The sequence below is a fragment of the Condylostylus longicornis genome, unplaced genomic scaffold (assembly GCF_029603195.1).
Source record: "Condylostylus longicornis isolate FDR11 unplaced genomic scaffold, ASM2960319v2 ptg000003l, whole genome shotgun sequence".
Lineage (NCBI taxonomy): Eukaryota > Metazoa > Arthropoda > Insecta > Diptera > Dolichopodidae > Condylostylus > Condylostylus longicornis.
Window position 1 is genome coordinate 414,747 of NW_026577972.1, and position 20,144 is coordinate 434,890.

The 20,144-nt window shown below is 23.8% G+C and overlaps 1 protein-coding gene across 4 annotated transcripts; it reads left to right on the plus strand.

Annotated features, from left to right (window-relative positions):
• The first annotated feature begins 405 nt into the window (after positions 1–405).
• Positions 406–14,284, plus strand: LOC129606588 (putative uncharacterized protein DDB_G0282133). Of its 4 annotated transcripts, none has more exons than XM_055516981.1 (18): positions 406–778; positions 1,075–1,299; positions 2,492–2,616; positions 2,865–3,018; positions 3,283–3,472; positions 3,539–3,918; positions 3,986–4,051; positions 4,132–5,499; positions 5,934–7,013; positions 7,092–7,328; positions 7,420–7,615; positions 7,697–7,937; positions 7,991–8,156; positions 8,222–8,451; positions 8,593–8,690; positions 9,157–9,343; positions 9,546–10,086; positions 10,342–14,283. In XM_055516981.1, exons 4-18 carry the CDS (start codon positions 2,874–2,876, stop codon positions 12,549–12,551), a joined length of 7,335 nt encoding a protein of 2,444 aa, XP_055372956.1. In that variant the 5' UTR covers positions 406–778; positions 1,075–1,299; positions 2,492–2,616; positions 2,865–2,873; the 3' UTR covers positions 12,552–14,283. The 4 variants fall into 4 exon arrangements, with proteins under 4 accessions (XP_055372956.1, XP_055372963.1, XP_055372969.1 ...); XM_055516988.1 differs by having other exon boundaries at positions 1,079–1,299; XM_055516994.1 differs by lacking the exon at positions 406–778 and having other exon boundaries at positions 820–1,299; positions 2,868–3,018; positions 10,342–14,284.
• The last annotated feature ends 5,860 nt before the right edge of the window (positions 14,285–20,144 follow it).

Consider the following 20,144-nt stretch of genomic DNA (forward strand, 5'->3'; position numbering starts at 1 on the left):
TATTAAAATTTTCATGGTAAATCGTTTTACCGCAGCTACAGCTAGCTTCGTATTTTTTCTGACCTTAACTTTTACAATTAAAATACAATAGAAGTTTTATGTTATTTATTAAAGAACTTACTATGAATAATAAAACTCACATTGCAGAATGAAGTAAATTTATATTAATCATGTTTCAATTTGTACAAAATAAGACGACTTAGTTTAATAATTCTACTTTACGAGGCTAGATACATTTTTGATACATTTTTTTCTTGAAATCTAATACATTTTGTTTTCACCGAGTGGGAACACTGATGTGGAAGCTTACGGAGCAATAATAATATTATGTTATCTCTTCATTTATATATGCATTTGTATGTAGTTAAAATAAATATATTTTTTTTGTGTTGTGTGTAGAGAAAGAATTCGAATTTGACAAAAAAAAAGTTAACACAAGAAATGGAGTTTCTCGTTTTCTTTATTTTTTTTCATTATTTTTAATGTGCATCTTGTGTAAATTAAATTGTAAAGAAAATAAAATAAAAGTGCTAATTCCAGAAATAATTAAAAATGAGTGAAACTTGAAAATATTTGAAAAAGAAAAAGAATTTTAGTGAAAAAAAATTCCATATAAAAAATGAGTTAGTTAAGAATTTAATAAAAAAAAACTAAAGAAAAAGAAGAAGCAAAAAAAAAATTCTCATTTTGAAGAGATTTTTTTTTATAACACCAACAAACCAACAACAATCTTTGGTTTTTAACCAATACACAAATTTTTTTTCTTTTCTTAAAATTCGTAAGAAAGCCATATTTGTTTTGTGCACTTTTGTTGTTTTTGTGCTCTTGTTATTTTTTTTTGTTTTCAAATTAAAATTCCACAAAAAATTTTAATATTTTTGTATGAAATTTCACGAAATTATTGGCGAACGAAGAAAAAGTGTTTAATCAAAAAAAAAATAACACGATTTTTTAATTTTAATTGGAAATTTTAGAAAAATGAAAAACACAAACCAAAAAGAAAAGAGCAAAAGCAAATTTTTTTATTTTATTTTTTAATTTAATAAGAAAACTTTCTTTTTATATTTTATAAAGAAAGAAAGAAAGAAAAAAGTGTAATACGACAGGAATAATAAGTAGAAAAACAAGAAGAAAAAAAAAGAGTGTATCTTCTCGCATATTACACACATACACATAAAATTGCATTCGTCTCTCGCCGCTGAGGAGGACAGTCAGTGTTTTGCTAACATCCAGTATCAAAATAATAATAACAACAACAACAATATGTAAAATAAAAATAAAAAAGGAATATGTAGGAAGGTAGCTAAATTAATTACTTACATCCTTTATAGTAGTTAAATATAAAATAATTAATTATTGGAAAAAAATATAAATTTTAAATTTGACAAAAATTGGAGAATAAATAAAAAAAAGCATTTTCTCAAAAAGAAAAGAATAGGGTCCTGCCCCCTTCCTTTTCAAAATTTAATTGTAATTTTTAGAAAAAATTCTTTTCATAATTTTCCTTGAGTAGTAGGTATCTAACCTACATTAATGTATTTTTATTAATGTACTTAAAATTTACACCTACAAAATATGAAGTTAATATATTCTTAAATTTTTATTGGTTATCTTTACTGATTACTTATCATTTTAATTATTATTATTATTATTATTATTATTATTATTATTATTATTGTTATTATTATTAAATACTATTGTTATTATTATTAATATTTATTTTGAACATCTGAAAAATTTATAATAAATATTATATACAGCAATTGGTACAAATTATAAAAACTGATTAAACACTATTCTAATAGTATTATGGTGTTATATTGTGCCCCAACAATAATAATGCAATAACTCAAAATTAGTTAAATGTTTTATATATATACTTACAGTTGTGCGATGTTGTTGAAAGAAAAAAAAAAATTAATATTTATTAATTTTTTTTTTGTGTTTTTACTCCCAGTCCCATGCACTGTATCATTTGTATTTCGATAACCAATTTTCTGAGTTCAGTTTCACACCATTTTATATTTACAAAGTGTTAAATGTTTCTTTAAAATCTACTTTTTTTTTTTGCTTTTTTCACTGATTTATTTAGAGGTAATCCTATTAACTAATTTTCTTTATATACATATGTATAAAATATAGATTATTTAAATAGTAGTGTTCCATATATCACTTCTTTTTGCCTATAAATCACATACAAACTATTAGTTTGAATGCCTCTGAATAATTTCGTACCCTAAAAATACATTATATTAAAAAAGAAGAGCTCCCAGATTAACTTGAAAATAAAATAAATTTTATTTTATATTTGAATATTTTATCGAATATTCAAATTTCATAATTTTTTAAAACTCGTTTCAAGAGGACATTCTTTACTTGTGATTCAGATTTTCTTAATAACCCGAAAATTAATTATAAAATAAATTTCATTATATTTGAAAAAAAATAAAAAAATGTTTAACGTATTATTATTTTAAATATTTAATTTCAGCATTATACTTTGTGTTGCTCCTAGAATTTTGCTCTCTATAGATTTTGTATCAAAAAAAAAAAAAAAAGTAACTTTAAAACTCAAAACTCAAAACAAAAATTTCGGAGGGATACAATGATACGAAGGTAATAATTAATAAAAAATTTATTAATTAAAAAATATTAAATTTCAAAAGCAATTAAGTATGTATCTTAAAAAAACAAATATAAAAATATCAACATACAATTTACAATAATTCACCTATTTTACAATAATATTTTGCAAAATAATATTTTATAATATTGTTTAGCAAAATAGTGTTTAATCTTGTTTTTGCGATAATAACTTTTATTTACATTTTTACTTACATTTTTATTTACATTTTTATTTTTAGCAGAAAGCAATGAATAGATATCGATGTTCTCATTTCGAAAAGGGAATTTTGCTAATTTTTAATAGCGGTTACATTGTATATCTTATGAAAAGGACATTAGTTTTTGTGGCTTTCATGTTTTTGATATTGCTGCCAAATACATCGATTACCGCTGGTAGGTTAAATTGCATATATAAGTGAGTTTCAAGATATTTCAGTAAAAATAGTGTAATAAAAACTCATTTATTACACCTTTTCCTCAAATTATAACGAAATCCGTATTTACTTACTAAAAAATAAGTAAGTAGATACGAGACACAATTTACTTGCATTTTATTTCAAGACTTTGCTCAAGTTTTGAAATAAGTAAATATTGAAAAAAAAACATAATTGTTGTTTTTTTTTTTTTATTTTTCATGTTGTGTTTCCTGTGAAATAGCAACAAAATATGAAACGGCATATGCTTGCGAAGGTAAAACTCTTGTAGTAGAATGTGAACCCGGAGACGTAATCAATTTAATAAGAGCAAATTATGGTAGATTTTCAATTACGATATGTAACGATCATGGTAATGTAGAATGGAGTGTAAATTGTAGATCAGCGAAAAGTCTAAGAGTATTAAATTTAAAGTTAGTTACAAAAATTAAACAATCTTTGTGAATATGCTTATTAAGTAACGTGAAATTTCTTTTTAGATGCGGTTATAAGCAAAGTTGTAGTGTATTAGCTAGTACTAATATGTTTGGTGATCCATGTCCTGGTACACACAAATATTTGGAAGCACATTATCAATGTATATCAGCTGCATTGACATTAACAACCACAACCCGTCCACCACCATCTTGGTTAATAACACAACAATTACCACCATCTGTAAATAATAATAACACAGCTTTACTAACGATACCAGCCACAACTTCATCTATATCATCAGCATCATTATCTAGTAATAATGACTTTTTAGAAAATATTGGATATGATAATATAACTAAAAGTATGATTGAATCAACATCTTCGATAACATCATTTGAAGATGATAGCAGTAGTGAAATGCAATTCCCTAGCAGACCATCAAGTAAAAAATATTTTTATTAACATAACAAGAATTTAATTTTAATTTTGCATTTGTTAATAATTTTAAGGTGAAACCGATTTTAAATTACAATTTAATGTTACTGATCTTGATTTCAATGATAATATCAAACAAAGTAAGTTTTTTTTTCGATAATTTATAAATTTTGGATTTGATAAACTCGCCAATTTTCGTTTTAATGTTTGTTTTTTTTAGCTAACATAAATAACAGTAAGCCATTACAAACATTCAGAATGCAAAACCATCAAATCAGTAGTAGTAGTAATAATAGTTATCAAATTAGTAACAACAATAACATCAATAAGAATAATAATAATAATTACAACAAAAATAATAACGGAAACAAGAGTAGCGTAACGAGCTATATTAATAATAACAATGATAAAAATAATTATACTAATATAAAAAGTAATATTAATAACGAAAATAAAAATATTAATAACAATAATAACCAAATTTTAAATATCAAATATGATGACAAAAGTAATGGTAATAAAACAGTTAACAGCAATAACAATTTTATAAATAATAGTGACATTTTTGATGTAAAAAATAATATCGAATACAATAATAGCAAAAATAATACCAGAAGTAATAGCATAACTAATAATAACAAAAATACAAATATTACAATCAATAATAGTGAGGATAATAGAAAATTTAATAGTAGTATAGGCTATATTAGTAATGAAAATATATTAAATGGTAATATAAATAACTATGCTGAAAATTATAACAATTATAATAAAAATAATATTAGTACAAATAATAGTAAAACGAATACTGATAATAATCATCAAAGTATTAATATTAATAATATCAATGTTAAGAATTACGGAAATAAAAATTTAAATGCAAATTTGAGTGTTATCGATAATATACATAATGATACTAAATTGAATAACCATAATATTCATAATAAATACGAAAACAAAAATAATGGAGGTAGTGTTAGTAGCCATGTTGTTAAAAATAATATTCATCATATTATTGATAACAATAATACGACGGGCAAAATAAATAATTCTGGTAATAAAAATAATAATAATAATAGTAATATTTATATTCCTATTATAAATACTAATATAAATATAACTAATAATAATCTACATCAGAATAATAATGATGATAAATATAATAATAATACTTACATACATTTACATAGTAATAATAACAATTTAACTGATAATAAAATAGAAAAGGGTATTACTTATGGTAATACTAGAAATAATAATTTTAATAATAATAATAATGATAATAAAAGTATAATCAAAATAATGGATGATAATAGTAGTGGTTATAATACTAATAATAATAATAATAATATAAATAGCAATAAAGATCAAATAAATTATAGTAGTTTTAATAATAATAATGATATTGATAATAAAAGTAATAATTATGATAATAATTATATTAAAAATAAAATAATTGATTACGAAAATTTTGTTAATATTAATATAAGTAATATTAGTAATAATTCATATTGTGGCCCAACAACATCACGTAATTTATTTTGGAATAAAACTAGAGTTGGTGAAATTAATGTGCAGCAATGTCCCGGTAATGAAAATATATAAATATCAATAGCGCTATTCTAGACGCGATAATGAAAGGATCGTTTACTTACAAATTTCAGAAATTATAGTATTCAGATAGTTTTTTGTATTGAAATATTAATCCCTTATTCAGAATTTCTTTTGCATTACGATTACCTCTTAAAACACTTTTTTTTGAAGGACAAAAAATTCTTCTTTGACGAATCCAGTACTTTCAAAATTTCATTTTGATGATAAATTGAAAATGAAAATACATAATTAGAATTTCTCATTTTAAAATTTTTTTTTCTCTAATTAAAGCGCTAACTTTTTATTTTGAAGAAAATCTCTTAACGGATCCTAGAATAAAGCTATAAATTATTTATAACCATCATTAAGCATGAATAAATACTCTTTGAAATTAAATTTATTAAATTATTAATTTTTCTTTTCTTTTAGATGGAACTAATGGAATCGCAAAGTGGCGTTGTATAATTATACCGCGTTCTATAATGAACCTTAATCTACAATATGGTTTAACTAATTTTATAAATCGAAACTCTTTTAACAATAAAAAATTTGGTTTAAATAAAATTAAAGAAGATGTTGTAATTACCAATAAAATAAATAACGGTTATAATGTAAATATTGATGGTGATAATGATAAAAACAATACAAATAACAGTAATAATGACTATAATGGTATAAATATTATTAATAATACGAAATCTATTTATGAAAATGATAGCATGAGTATAATTAATAATATAAATAATAATAATAACTATAGCACAGCGAATATAAATAGTAATAATTATATGGGTAAAAATAGTAACGCAAGTAAAAGAATAATAAACGATTTTATATATAATAATATAAATTATAATGATACAATTAATAATGATAATAAGAGTAGTGGAAAACAAAATATAAGCAACAATAATAGTATTAATAATGATAGTATAATAAATGATATTCCTAATATTAAAAATAATGATAATATTAATAGTAATGGCAATATTAATATTAATAAAAATTTTAACGATTTAATTGACATTAATAAGTTAAATTTTGAAAAAGATTTCTTACCAATATGGTATCCGCAAACACCAGATTTAACACAGTGTCGTAGCGTATGGTTTAGTAATTTAGAAAATGATGTTATTAAACAAGATTCCTCATTAGTATCAATTGCAAATGATTTATCAACAGTAACTAGTAGTAAAGTATTATACGGTGGTGATATGTTAGTTACAACAAAAATAATACAAACAATGTCTGAAAAAATGCCATATGATATCGAAACATTCCCAGATCAAAGACAGCGTGAAGAAATGATGTCAGAATTATTAACTGGTGTAGTTAAGATTGGTTCCAATTTACTAGATAAATCACAGCAACCGTCTTGGTTAGATTTAAGTCATGAAGATCAAATGCGTGTTGCAACATCATTGTTAACTGGTTTAGAAAGTAATGCATTTTTATTAGCTGATTCAATAACACGTGAAAAAACTGCAACATATTCAACAAAAAATATATGTGAGCGTTTTGTTATATTATTATTGTTTAATCATTTAATGTTCTTCTTTTCTTTATTTTTATTTCCCTTAATGATAGTATTATCTGTTCGTGTATTGGATTCAAAAAACTTAAAAACTAATGAGATATTTCCAAATTATGAAAATGCTGAGAATTGGGATATAAGTCACGACCAAATTGAATTGCCGCGTGGTGCTCTATATGAAAATAGAGATGGTGGCTTAGTAAGAATAATATTTGTTGCTTTTGATCGTTTAGAAACTATTTTAAGGCCTTCTTATGAGAATTTAGTTTATAAAATTCCTAGAAATAATGGTAAGTGTTATATTTCAAAAATTTTATTTGTTTTCAATAATTAAACGTTCATAATATTTGTAAATTATCTTTAATATATTCTAATATAAAGGTAAAAACCTGATTGAACAAATTGAAACGCATGATTTGATTCAACGTGTTCAAATATTAAATAGTAAAGTTATATCAGCTAGTTTAGGTAAAGGACGTCATATACAATTATCGCAACCAATTAAATTAGTATTAAAACATTTGAAAACTAAAAATGTTGTAAATCCAACATGCGTTTTTTGGAATTATATTGATCAGTACGTATTTTATATAATATATTTTTAAAATATAAATTGTCATAAACAAAATAAAAATATTTTTTTTTATTAATTGTAAAGCGCTTGGTCATCTGAAGGATGTTATTTAGAATCTACAAATCGTACTCATAGTATATGTATGTGCAATCATTTAACAAATTTTGCTATTTTAATGGATGTTAAACAAGATCCCAAAAAAACATCTGTATCAATTTTCGATAATAACTTAGGAATTTTTATATATATAAGTATTACAATATGTGTTATATTTATAATGATTGCAATTTTAACATTGAAATTATTTAACGGAGCATTTATTAAGGTATTAAAAACAAAATCATTATAAATTTATTTTAATTTTGAAAAATTTTTTAGTCTACTCGTACATCTATTTATAAAAATATATACGTATGCCTGTTCATGATTGAAATTTTATGTTTGGTTGGAGTTAAACAAAGCGAACAAAGCTTATTATGTGGATTTGCGACTGCATTTTTACATTGTTTCATTTTATCAACAATTGCATGGTTATTTTTTGAAGGTATTTAAAAAAGAAAGAAAAAACCATATTTCAATACAAATTAAAAATTTTTCCTATTTTCAAAGGTTTTCAACTATATATTACACTTACAACTGAGAATGTACTCTTAGAAATTGAAAATTCGTCAAAAATTATATGGTATTACTTATTTTCATATGGGCTTTCATTTACTATTGTTGCAATATCATTGGCGATTGATCCTGGAACATATACACAAAGTGATTTTTGTTGTCTAATGGAAGTAAATGGTTTATTTTATGCAACCTTTATGACACCAATTATAATATTTGTTATAGTAAGATCTATATATTTTTTGTATTTATATTGTACTAATGCAATTTATTAAATATTTCTATTATTACAATTTAAAATTTTAATATTGTTTTCAAAATGTTTGTAACGTATTAATTATGTTTCAATTATTTTTTTTTTTAAGGGGGCGGTAACTTGCACAGGATTAGCTTGCTATGATATTTGTAAAAAAAACCTATCCTCAATTAAAAATAAAGAACATACCCGTCTTTCCACTATCAGGTAAAAATCACATGATTCATATTATTATTTTTATTATTTTATTATTACATATTAATTTAAAAAACATAAAAATTAAAAAGAAAAACTCGTACCATGATTTCATGAGTTATTCAATTATCTAGACAATCAAATTCTCAACTCATCCTTTACTAATAGTAGAATCAAAAAATCAAAAATTGCCATAATCTTGATGATAAAAATAAAATTAAAGCGCAATTTGAATTCAAACCTGTAATCAAGAATAGGCCCAAAATTATTTGAATAACTTACACATCCACTTAAGTAACCTTTGATCAAAGTTATATTCATGCCTTAATTCGGAAAGTTCATTCTCTTGCGCAAAACTCAAAAACTAATATTTGTGTACATTAAGCTTTAACTTAATAAATTAAATATTTATTTAATTACAATATAATTTAAATTAAATATTTTTGCTTTAAATATAATTTTTATTTGATTTTCACAGATTCGATTTACGTTGCTCTATACTTTTTTTAATTATATTGTCAGCTGATTGGGTATTTGCATATCTGTATTTAAGAAGAGCTAAGGAAGATGAATTAATTGTGCATACTTATGGATATTTATTTGTTGTATTTAATTCGTTGCTTGGAATTTATATATTCATTTTTCATTGTATTCAAAATGAAAAGGTAAATTTTAAAAAGTTATAAATTCTTAAAATTTTGTTAGGTTTCTTGCACTTGAACTTACAAACTTAATGTTATGTTATTGTTCACAATATATAAAAATTTTTTTTTACAATTACAAGTACAATTTATTCTTACTTTTCTAACTTTTCTAGATTTATTAAACGTTAAACTATTTTTTTTAATTTATATAATATATACATAGATACGTCAAGAATATCGGAAATATATACGTCAAAATTCATGGTTACCCAAATGTTTACGATACTCGAAAACTTCATCAATAACATCATCTGCTTCACAAAATAGAAATTCACATCATTATCATCATCATCAACATCATATTAACACAAATCAATCACAGTTGCAACAACAACAACAACATTCGAATCAACGGGAACAACAGCAACAGGAAAATTTGGAGCAACAGAATATTCGTCACTTTAAGACATCTCCAAGTATTTTAAATCAAAAAAATATTATAATAACAAATTCCGGTAATATAGATTGTGAGGACAATAATATTATAAAACAAAATATCGAAGCTAATATCAATGATGTGAAAACTAATGGATTAGAAATTAATGGAAAATATATTACGCCAAATGATTATGAAACGAATATAATTGATCACTCACAAATGTCAGCAACAAAATGTAATATAAATGATACAGCAATAACTGCAATACGTGATGTTAAGTCAGATAAAAATTCATCTAATTTCATAACTTTTAGTTCATTAAAAGGTAATTTAAAGAACATTTCAAATAACTTAAAATAATAATTAAATTTTAAAAAGCATTTGAATACAGTTTGAAATCAGTAGAAAGGACAAGTTTTCAGATCCTAAACATAATCGAATATTGTCCATGCTTTCAAACGTTATTAATCAAAGTTAACGTTCAATGCTTTCCAAACGTTATTTAATTTTTTTTAATACACAAATATTTAAATAATTATAAATGATATTTTGTAATATTAACACTAACCAAATTTTTTAGGTAACATTATGACTGGTACATTAAGTGACAGTCATGTGTCTCCAGCACCATCATTTAGTTCTGAAGATTTAACATTTAACGCAAAGCATTATCAACAACAACACTATCATCAACCGCAACAGTCACACTTGAATAAAGGTTATAATTATTCATTACGTCATCCAGTTGAAAAAAATGAAAATAATAAATTTGTAAATAATTATGATGAAAAATTTTTATTTTATGATTGTAAATCAAAACGTTTAAGACAGCATCATCCAACATCAACAACTCCAAGAAATTTATTACAACAAAATAAAAGAAACTCCTACAGTGATATATATAAAAGTTCAATATTTATGAGTGATAATGCAGCAATAAATAATGATGAAATCCTAATGAATGAAAATTTTTCAAATCAGCAGGAACATCAGGAACAACCACAAGAATATTTTTTTTGGATGACAAAAAATCATAGACATGAACAATCAAGTAGTCGTAAACCAATAAATAATATAAGTGATTTAAATAAAAGTTATCATAATTTTTATCCGTCTTATAAAAAAACTAGGCAACAACAACAGCAACAAAAACAATTGTATAAAACGATCAATAGTGATAAACATTCTTCTTCTAGTAATATATTAGATGATAAAGATTTCAAATCAGTGGACAATGATACAAATCTATTATATAAAAATAATTCCAATTATAATACTAGCAGTAGTAATAATAAAAATTACTATAGTAGAAATACTGATGTTTTCAATCAATATCAAAAGAATCCGTCATCATCATCATCTATATTGCCCAATAGAACATCGAAATTATCATCAAATGATGATGAATATTTTAGTAATGATTCATCAATTTTATCTCATCAACAATTAATGTATCAAAATGATGACAGATGCAGTAATAGTGCTAATAATAGCGAAATTATTAGCAATAATAGCGGATATTTTCAACCAATGTTAGTGCAAGCAAATTGCAATAATACAAGCGATAATATCGCTGTTGCGAGTTGCAGTAGTAGTAGCATCGATGGCGATATTACAAGTGGTATACCAAAAAATGATGATAGCGGAAATATTAATCATTCTCGATATCATTATCGTCGTCGATTACGTCGTCGTAGTGATTGTGAAAATCCTAATAATTTTATTCACAATGATTATATTGATAACATTGATAATGATGTTAATGATCGTGATATTTTTGGTACTATTACTGATAGTAGTAATATACGTAGTGTTGATGGTAAAAAAAATATCGGTATTAATGTACGTAGCAATCATAGTAAAAACGATGACATTAATATTATTAATAAAATTGATGATAGTAATGATGATATTGAATTTGAAAATAATGATATAAAATTAGGTTCTATTGAAAATCAAATTATTTCTGGTAATAATATTATTAATATTAGGAATGATATAAATAATATTTCATTAAATTATCACCAAAATAATATTGAGCACTTTAACTGTGATCCCGGAGCTAGCAAATGTGAAGGTTCAAAAAAAAACTTAATTAGTAATAACAGATTGGATTTATACTTTAATGATGGTCATGATATTGATAAAAATAAAAAAATAAATGATATTTCATACAAAGATATGATAAAAAATCATAAATCCAATAATAGTATGAGATTACAACATTATAAAAATGATAGTATTGATAAGGGTGATAATGATGACGATAACGATAGACATCATAATAATATTATACATGGCAAACATAAAAATAGTAATAATGAAAAGAGAAAAAAAAAAAGTCAATATAATCCAAACCATAATATAAATGATGTCGACAATGACGATGATCAAGATGGTGGTAATAATGTTGTTGTTCATTATGATGACAATAATATCAATGAAAATGATGACGATAATGAAAACGACGATGATGATAATTACGAGGAAGATGATGAAGTGGATGTTGATGATGATAAAGATGAAGATGATGATGACGATGATGATAATGATGATGATAAACTTGTTCCAAAGAATTTTAAGTTATATGGTGGAAATAGTAGTAGTAATGGTGGTAATAGCGGTAGTGGTAATGGTGGTAATAGATTAGCAACGTTTACATTAAATTTAAGTGAAATGACTGACAAAGAAGAAGACTGCACTGTGAATAAACAACAATATAATAGATTAAAGCACATGATCGTTCGAAAGGATAATAATAAATTTGGAAAATGTAGGTTTGAAAATTGAAATTCTATGAAGTACACACATACAAATTTATTTGTATATAGATACATACATACTTACATATGTAATTAACATATTTACATATGTACATATGTAATTTACATGAAAATTTTAATATTTATTCTTAATTTAAAATTCGAATATATATATATATATATTTTAATCCAATTCATTCCGATCAAATTAAAATATTGAAATTAAAAACAAATAACAAAAAAATAAAAAAATGTCATATAATGAAACTGAATACTAAAATTCTCAATATTAATGACTAACCAAAATAGAAATTTTATTCAAAAAAAAATTTTCTATTTAGTTTAAATGAAAAATTAAACATTATACATTCGAATATTTTTTGCTCGAATATAAATAAATATATATATATGTGTGTATATAAAGAACATATATATATATATGTGTATATAAAGAAATATATGTTATATGTATGTAAATCAGGACGAATAATAGTCGTTATAGTAATTATAAAATATTGCACACAATTAAATTATTTTATTAAAATTGGATTATGTTTCCCATTCATTTAAATTCTATCAATGGTTTATTACCAAAACCTAGAAAGAAATGTCTAATCTTAGGATATAATTTAATTAATTTTATAGACCAAATTATATTTTGCTATTACAACTATTTTCTAAGAAATTTTTTATAAAACGGAAGAACTGTAAAACAATAACTGCACAAAACGCAATACTGCATTATCATTATCAATATACAATATTCATTAATTAATTAGAAATCTATGAAATCAGAACAATATCATATATGATTTATTACTGAGTTACTCATAATAAATTTTGTTATATCGCGAAGTATCGAGTATATCGAGTTTTAACTACATATCGCGAGATAATATACAATGTTTATGAAATTTAGGCCTTATTATTTTTTAACTAATTTTACATTCTGTCCTAATATACATACATATTAAAATAAAATGTTTATGTAATATAATATACGTGTATATAAAAATTCACACAAATCAATCATTTACAAGTAAATAGTGTATTGCAATAAAATTGAAAGTTTTACAAAATATATATATTTCTTTTTAATCTTTATTAATATAATTTAAATGCAAATAGTTTTATTCAATGTAATATATTCGTTTGACATGCATGCATATATATATATATATATATATATATATATATATATATGTATATATATTATATCCAAAATTGTGGGTATATATTGAATATTATAGTAAATAAAAAAATTAATTTTAGTAAATTTAATAAAAATAAAGTAACAAATAAAAAAAATGTATATTAACTGGATAACTATAAATTTATGATTTCCTGAAATTGAAAAAAAGCGTCATAAAATCAATATGAGCAGTGTTAAGGTATAATATAAAAAATATATTAAATTGAAAACATTAAAAGTAACATCAATAACAAACAGCAATCATATCAGCTCCAACACCAACAACAATAATATTTTACTAATATCATATAAGAACACTGACACAATGGAATAATACAAACAAAGAAGAATTTATTATATAAGAACTGACCTTCATTTAAAATATAAAATGGATATTCAAAAAAAATCTTTTATTTTAAATAGATAATAATGTGAACAGCGTTGAATGTTCTTTAAAAATAAAAAAAATCTTTAAAAATATGTAAAATTAGAAAAAAAAAGAAAAAACAAAAAAAAAAACCAAAAAATTTAAAAGAAAAATTATAAATTGCCAGAAAAAAAATATCTAAAAATAAAAATTAAAAAAAAAAAAACATTTTTATTTTAATTATTTGCTATTATTGTTATTTACTATTATTGCAATTTGCTTTTATTAAAATTAACATTTTTAATATTAGGTTTTACTGGCCAATTACTTCCTGTATAGAAATGGAAAAAAGGCTTGTTTTTGTAACGTTGCTTATGCTGATCGAGGAATAACTACCAATATTCTGTTAGTCGAATCTGTACAGGTGATGAGATATTATTGGAAAGTATTTCAGTTTTCACAAAGCAATTTCAAATTTTAAAATTGATTTATTCTAAAAGTTTTTGAACAACAACCCATCAGATCAAGTCGTGTGACAAACAAAATATGAGTTATAGGTTTGAGAGATATAAACTGGTATAAGGACATGTTCCTTTTTATAGTATGCTATACTTTATTGTCAAACATAGGTCACATTTACTACAAGGTTAAAACTGAATTATCAAAAATGCAACTGCTATAACTTACCTATTTGTCTTATAGTAGGAAAAGGTTCAGCAGATTTGTCATTATTCTATTTGTCTTACATATGAAAATAAAAACAAAAAATGAATTTTCAGAAAAAAATTTTTCTACTGCTATTCTACATTTTTAAAAGTACTACTTTACAGTTTAAGCAGTTCTTATTAAACATTAACACTGCAGATGATTGCCATTTACCATATCAAGCGAATGATGTGATTGACATGATCGTCAAATTTTTCTCATACGAGTACTGGGAAAATGTTCTTATACACACAATTCAGCAATTGTATTTCATAAGATGAGTTGTGTTATGAATTTTCTTATAATTGTTTTTTGTGAATTTTTCTAGCAATATCGAGTTTGTTCTCAATTAATTTAATAAAATGCTTAAATTTTTTCTGGTTCGTTTTTTTTCACGCTTAAATTAATACTAAACTATCAATATTTTTTACAATAATTGGTAGAATTTTATGAACTTACTTTACAGATAGTTTAGATGTTTCCATTAAATCGCTATAAATGCTATAATATTAAATAAAAAGAAAAAAACACTTATGTATTATTTTGATCTTTGGTTTCCTTCGTTGAGCTTGTCGCACAGAATTTTTATTCGACAGATTTGACGGCTCATTCGACTAAAATTTCATTCGCTTCGCTGGTCACAACAAAGGCCTTAATCCCGTATTACGGCAATTTTTAAGTCAAGAAGTGAGTATTACAGTATAGGTGCATTTTTGAAGTCACGGAGTATGTAATTTGTCTAATTTTTCTTCTTTCTTGTTTTTAGTTTTCAATTTAAAGAATAAAAAGAAAAAAAAGTAATTTTTTTTTTAAATTTTGTATTCACATTGCATGACATTTTTTTTTATTTCAATTTTTTTTTTATTTTTTTGTTTTTTTTTTTTATTTGTATTGTAAATAAATTTTAAAATTTATTTTTGTTTTTTTTTTGTTTTATTAATTTTCAAAATCCTGCAGTCTAAAATTGTTTTGTTTTTTACATTGTAAATATTTTTTTATGTTAATATTTTTTTTATTTTTTTTTTTTTTTGTTTAATATAATTTTATTAATATTACATGTTGTTGATTTAAATCCAATTATTTATTATAATAGAAAAAAATTTATTTTGATAATTATATATAATTTATTAATTAAAAACTTATTTAACATTTCTTTTAGTAATAATTAATCTTATATTTATTCATTTTAAATTTTATACATTCTTATTATATAATAATATTTCAGTTTTGTTTCAAAATAGAATTGAAATTCACAAATAAAATAAAAAAAAAAAGAATTTTTCTCTCCTGGACTGACAAAAAATTGCAGTGTAATAACGGTATTAATAAACAATTCAACACTCCTGTATGAGATGTGTAATTACTGAATTGTATATAACGAAATCATCTTGAATTCCAAAGTGCAATATGGGGTTAGACAGCAATTTAAAAATTATAAGCTGAACTGTGTATGTTACAGTGTATTATTGCATTTTGGAAGTCAAAATTTTTATTTACATTTTTATTACCGAATTTTTTTTAGAGTCACGGCTTTGTTTTTGTTTGGATTTTGTATTTTTCTTGTTTTAATACAAAAAAAAAAAATGTAAAGTGGCTCTCACTCGTACTTGTACAACGAAGCAAAATGTACAATTTGAAATTTTTTTACAGATGAATTCGCACAACATTTTTCTTAATTTTAGTTTTTTTTACAAGATTTGTTATTTAACATTAAAGTTAAATCAAAACAAATAAAAGAAATATTTGTTTTGAAATATATTCAAGAAAAGCAAAAAAAATGCACGCAGTCATATTCGTTCAGTTACGTATAGACATCCAAATTCTTGGATAAATTTAAAAGAAAGTGCTGGACTCTTAAAAATCAAAGAAAGTTTCAAAATTTATCACAAGCAATGTGCTTATAAAACCCGATCATGATTACTATATAATCTTCCAAAAGTCTTACAGACATTTCCCCAATCTCCGGTTATTAATCCGATAAAAAATTTATGGCACGAATTAGACAACCGAGTTCGAAAACATCAAATAACGAGTGTAAACATGCTTAAACCCCAACTAGTGGAAAAATGGGCTAAAATTTTGTCTGAAATCTTAAAAAAACTACATAGTTGAATCGTTTGCCAAACCGATTAAAAAATAACATTCGGAATAAGGGCTATGCAACAAAGTACTAGACTTAGAATTAGATTAAGTTTGTGCGTTTGATAATATAATTAATTTAATGATGCACGAATATGACTGGGACTTGAATTTCTTCATTGAATTTTAAAAAAATTTTGTTTGTAATTTAATTTTTATTTTTGTTTACTACTGTTATTAAATAATAAAACTTGATTAAAATACTTGCAAAGTATATTTCACATTTTCTGTTTTATTAAATAGAATTAAAATATGATTGCTGTATTAATACGAGCGGGAGACACTGTACATTATTCGTGGCTTCAAAAATGCAATATTACGGTATTGATAAACAAGCCTTACCAATTACGAAACTCATAAGCTAAATATTGTGTAATAATATCGCAATAACTGCAATTTTGAAGCCAGGTTTTATATGATAAACTGTGGTATTAAAATTATTATTTCATAATTGATTCAATAATTTTCTCTTAGAAATACTTAAATTACATATAACACTATTATAAAATTATAAATGATGATTTATTTTAATTTAATTGCGTAATTAAAAAAAACTTGATTTAATTGTTTCGCTTTAATTTTTTATTAACAATATTTTTGTTTTTTGGACATTAATTACAATATGTACATTAAAGAAGACCTTTTCCAAAAAAAAAAAACACAAATAATAAGGTTTATTCTGACAGTAATAAAATAAGATAAAATAATTCATTTGAATGTCTCGAATTACTTGAATATTGTGTGGTGAAAATTTAGTATTCTAATATGGTTTTCTGGTAGTAGTATTTGCAAATGGGATAAAAAATATTTTTAGGTTGGTAGCGTTAACAGTTGATGTGATGTCACAAAAAAATTTAAGATTGGATGAAGTGAAAAGTATTTTGGGTATTTGCATATAAAGAAAAACAAAGAAAGTTTTAAAGCAATAGTTAGTGATTTTTTGAATCCCTTGCAACTTTCCACGGCATTTCAAAGAAATATTCTAGTTGTCGAAGTAGAGCGACAATTGTCGTTACGACTTGAATTTGATATTCTAAGTGGCGATCGCAGTGACAATCGTCGGGGAATAGCGGGAAAATGTGTTTCAGCTATATTGCAGTTGTCGTTCTGATGCGAGATATGTCGTAGTGAAACGACGTTTTTTGTCGAAAAGTATTTACAAGTGACAAGAAAGAAGGATAAACCAAAAATGCAAGTTAAAACAAAACAATTTAACAAAATCATAAAAAAATTAATTTTATACATAAATCAAGTCATAAAATATATAATTTAATTTTTGTTTTTAGCGTGAAAGTATTTATAAATTTGAAGAATTGGAAATTTCATGACAGAGCACGCCTTTTACTGGTACTTGTTTTTCCCTCGAATATATTCAGTAAATATTCAAAGGCCTCCTTTGTAAATCTGTAGTAGTTTATAAATCTGTGAATAAAATAAAATGTTTGCAACTAATTTACTAGAAAAAATTTTGCAAATCCAATGGATTAGAGCTGTCGCTAATCTTAAATCTTTCGATCCCTAATTGTTGTTTTTTTTTAATTTCATCGCTACCGGAATAAGATGAATTCGTAAACCATAATGCAAATGACATTTTTTATTATTTAAAAATATAAATATATACACTGAAAATTTTTTTTAGTTTGAACTTTACTCGCCGAAATTTCTTTTTAAAATGTATCAATTTCACTTGAAACGTTTCATTTTCGATTATTTCTCGCACTCACGTCACTCGACAACCAGAATACCACATTTCAAATGATGTGATAGCGACAACAACAAATGTCACGTAAGTGACGCGACAACTAGTATAAGGCTCATTATGTAAAGAACAATCTGGTCTTAGAAAAGCGCACTCTACGGAAACTTCTTTGACTTGGGTCTTGAATGAGTGGAGAAAGGAAACTGATGGTGGAAAAATGATAGTAACTGTTTTTTTAGACTTGAAAAGGGCTTTTGAAACCATCAGCAGAGAAATATTGATTAGAAAATTAAAGTCGTATGGGATTCGAAACAAAGAATTAAGCTGGTTCTCATCATACCTAAGTAGCAGATCTCAAAGAACGAAGTTAAAAGATGTATATTCTGATGCTAGATTTCTAGACCTAGGAGTACCTCAAGGAACTATTTTGGGTGTAGTCTTATTTTTATTATACATAAATGACATACAAAATTCATGTGTTAATTAATTCAAAAGTATGTTTGTTTGCAGACGACACATTGACTTATATTGTTGGGAAAAACGCCGATATAATTGAGCAGCAAATAAATTCTGATTTGGATAATTTACATAATTGGCTGTGTAGGAATAAATTAATGCTGAACACCAGTAAAACAAAAGTTATATGTGTGAATGGTGGAAACAGAAACATTGCGGTTAAAGTGGATAATGTAGAAATAGAATCTGTTCAAAGTATAAAGTACTTAGGAGTTTTTGTTGATAACAAATTGAAGTTCGATGAGCATACAGACAGCATTCGTGGGAAAATATCCAAGAAAATTGGTTTCCTGGAGAGGATTAGAATATCGATATCTGAAAAATGTGTTGTAATGTTGTATAATAGTCTAATTCTTCCACATATAGACTATTGTTCATCTATTCTATTTATATGTAGTGAAGAAAAGAGGAACAAATTACAAAAACTTCAAAACAGAGCAATGAGAATCATTTTAAAAGTTAACAAGAGAACCAGCATTGCAAGTATGCTTTTAAAAGTGAAGTGGATGAATATAAACCAAAGGTTAAATTTTAATGCATTGGTGTTTATTTTTAAAGTTAAATATGGTCTACTACCTGAATATTTGCAAAGAAATTTGAACTACGTCGGAGGAAATTACAATTTGCGAAACGTTGGTGATTTCAGACTGCTACTTTACAAAAGAACTAACTCGCAAAACACATTATTATACAAAGCTACTAAATTATTCAACTCTTTACCAGTACTGGTGAAAAATGAAAACAATTTTGCCACATTTAAAAAAAGTATCATTAAATTCTGTTGATTTTTGCATTTCTTAACTTTATGTACTTTTTTTATATTCTTGTACTTAGTAGATCTCTTATGTATATATTAATTCTATATAGTAATTGAAATTTCAAATTTATTATAAAATATAGAATTGTTAAATTTTTACAGATATGTAGATTAGTATATTGAATGTATAATAAGTATATTGAATATAACGAATGTTTTATAAAAAGTTATCATAATTAATAAAAA